Consider the following 3,199-nt stretch of genomic DNA (forward strand, 5'->3'; position numbering starts at 1 on the left):
AGATAATCTCCTTCAAATTCAGTCTGGAAGGATTACAATATAAATATATAGAGTGCAAAACCTTAACCTTGTATGTTTGTATTGTTTCATCTATATTTGTATCGTACATATTTATGTTTGTAATCTTCTTTGAATCGAGGGACATAACCCATATATCATGCTGCAGGTTAAAGGATTTTAACCAAAAAGAAAAATCATTGATTACAGGAAAAGGAGATTGCCCATACATGCATTTTAGGAATGGGCGCATGTTTGAACAAGTTGTAAGATTGTTGAAGCACGTACCTAGGCTCTTGACGAATAGAAGATGGAACCTGAGGCATCCAAAATTCGATTAGGGAGGGGAGAAATTGTAGAGATGATCAAGGCAAACAACGTTTAGCATTAGGCTCCATGATCGATGGACTGAATAAGATGCTAGGGTTTCATCCATTGTGGCCTCATTTGAACCATCAATCTAAGTGATGTTCTCGAATCATAGATGTCAATAAACAATATCTAATTATGTACTAGATATAATATTGCAACCTTCTTTTTTCTATAATTATAAACAAATTTTTTATACAATATTTTGTGATATATATATATATATATATATATATATATATATATATATATATATCAATTCTAGTTATGTGGGTTTGTCTCTATTGGGCAAGGGTTGGTTTTAGCTGTTCCAAACTGATTCAGACCTTAACCAATTATATTTACACTATATAAAGTGGATACTTGTATTGGGTTTCATGCATTTCAAAAGTTAAATCCAAATACTATATATCATATATGCTTATTAATTATTTGCACACGTGCATTCATTTTATATATATAGTACATAAGATAATTTTGGTAAAATAAATACTTGTTTTGTGAATATATAAACAGTATACTATTTCAATTACAGGGTTATTTCAAAATAAAGTTTTGAATTGTTATTATCATAGATTATAATAGATCTCATGTATAATTGAGTCTAACCGGATCTGATTGACAATAGATTAATATTAAGCCATTAAGGCCACATGCTAACTAACTAGATAGGCAGTTGTCTCCAACTGGCATCTGATTCTTGATTTTGATTGCCACTTGCTCGGCAAGCAGTTAGGCTGTCATTTGTATTTATAAATACATTTCTATATCAATAAAATAGGTGAACTTCTTAATCATTGAAAGTTGATATGGTATCAGAGCACTCAATCTGATCCATTGCCACATCTTAGTCTCACAAGTAACTCTAGTGACTTTGTTCTTCTTCAAATCACAAGAAGATGGCTATTAGAAGTAATGTAGGTAGAAACATAGGCATTGGACATGCAGACTACTTTGGTCCAACGTCACCATACTATCTTGGCACCTTAGACAATCCTGGCACCGTACTAGTCACCTCTCTACTGAATAGTGACAATTATCCAACTTGGAAAAGAGCAATGACGAATGCTCTTTGGGCAAAAAATAAGATCAATTTTATTGATGGAACAATCTTGAAGCCAGATCAAGCAAAACCAGTCGAGATTTTTTCCTGGAAGAAATGTAATTCAATGGTCATATCTTGGATTTACAATGCCTTGACCAGAGAGTTACATGACAACGTTGCATACATGGATGATGTTCGTGCATTCTGGTTAGATTTCGAAGAGAGATTCTCGCAGGGAAATTCTCCTCGTGTCTTTCATTTGAAATAGGAATTGGCATTGCTTAGACAAGACAACCTCTCTGTTTCAGTGTATTACACGAAGCTGAAGGCGATTTGGGATGAAATCTCAACTTATATTCCAGTGCCAATTTGTACTTGTTGCACCTATGGTGTAATGAAATATCTGGTAGCAGAACGCAAGAAGGATCACGTCTACCAATTTCTCATGGGTCTTAGTGATCAATTTAGTATTGTTTGCTCGAACATTCTTGGAATGGAGCCTTTTCCATCTGTAAGCAAGGCACGTGCCTTAATTACACAAGAGGAGAAACATCAGTTGGTCGTTGGCCAACAGACTCCAACAATTGAAGCAACAACCTTTTACGTAATTGATCAAGCCAAAGGTGGTTCCAAGAACACCAAAGATCGACCAAAGCTCCGTTGTGATCACTGCAAAAAGATAGGACACAACAAGGATTGCTGCTATGAACTCGTTGGTTATCCTCTGGGCTGGGATGCGAAGGGAAGATCAAGCGTAAAGAAAAATAATTATTAGGAAAAGAAAAACGTCAACACTACGAAGTCAATCTCGCAAGCTTCAATTGTCTCTGACTCTTCTCCGATAGCAAGCCTCATAATGGAATAGTACCAGCAGCTTCTGAATCATCTCAAGTCTGATAATCTAGTGATTTCTTTGAATTTTACTGGTAAGGCTTGTAGCTTACATTGGCTATTAGAGTCAAGACCTTAGTTACTAGACAGTGGTACATCAGATCACATGGCACCCTCTACCATGAGTCCAAACACTCACATATTTCCTCCACCCAACAAGCCAATTCACTTGCCAAATGGATCTGTAATGCTAGTACAATCACAAGATGATTTGGCACTATCCCCAGATTTATTCCTATAGGATGTTCTATTTGTGTTAGAATTCAAATGCAAACTATTATCCATCAGCAAATTAACTTCACAGCTTAATTGTGTTGTCTTATTTTTTTTTCTATTTTTTTTTTTGAGTTTTTGTGTGATATAGGACCTAAGCTCCAAGAAGGTGATTGGGCTTGGTCTGATGCATGATGGTCTATATCATCTTCTACTTGGTTCACCATCTGTGGGTCTTCATGCTGTACATGATGCTAACTCCAGATTGTGGCATTTGAGGGTTGGGCATGCTTCTTATCATAATTTTGCATTGGTTCCTAATTTGTATATCGGTGTACCTAATAATTCTTGCTGTGACATTTGCATGAAAGCAAAACAGGGTCGAAGAAGGTGGTTGGGCTCTGTCTGATGCATGGTGGTCTGTATCATCTTCTACCTGGTTCACCATCTGTGGTTCTTCATGTTGTACATGATGCTGACTCCAAATTGTGGCATTTGAGAGTTGAGTGTGCTTCTTATCATAATCTTGCATTGATTCCTAATTTATATATCATTGTACCTAATAATTCTTGTTGTGACATCTGCATGAAAGAAAAACAGGATCGACATTGTTTTCCCATTAGTAAGACATGACTTAATACACATAGATATCTAGGGTTGATACCGTACTCCTTCACTTATAGG

The 3,199-nt window shown here is 35.9% G+C and overlaps 1 protein-coding gene across 1 annotated transcript; it reads left to right on the forward strand.

Moving 5' to 3' along the window:
- Positions 1–1,424: 1,424 nt before the first annotated feature.
- LOC148874207 (uncharacterized) lies at positions 1,425–2,924 on the forward strand. The gene is made up of 3 exons (XM_088960203.1): positions 1,425–1,604; positions 1,680–2,165; positions 2,667–2,924. Exons 1-3 carry the CDS (start codon positions 1,425–1,427, stop codon positions 2,922–2,924), a joined length of 924 nt encoding a protein of 307 aa, XP_088816329.1.
- Positions 2,925–3,199: the final 275 nt, after the last annotated feature.

This window comes from Nelumbo lutea, chromosome 1, assembly GCF_056320005.1.
Source record: "Nelumbo lutea isolate HS-2025 chromosome 1, American lotus-T2T, whole genome shotgun sequence".
In the NCBI taxonomy this organism is placed as follows: Eukaryota; Viridiplantae; Streptophyta; class Magnoliopsida; order Proteales; family Nelumbonaceae; genus Nelumbo; species Nelumbo lutea.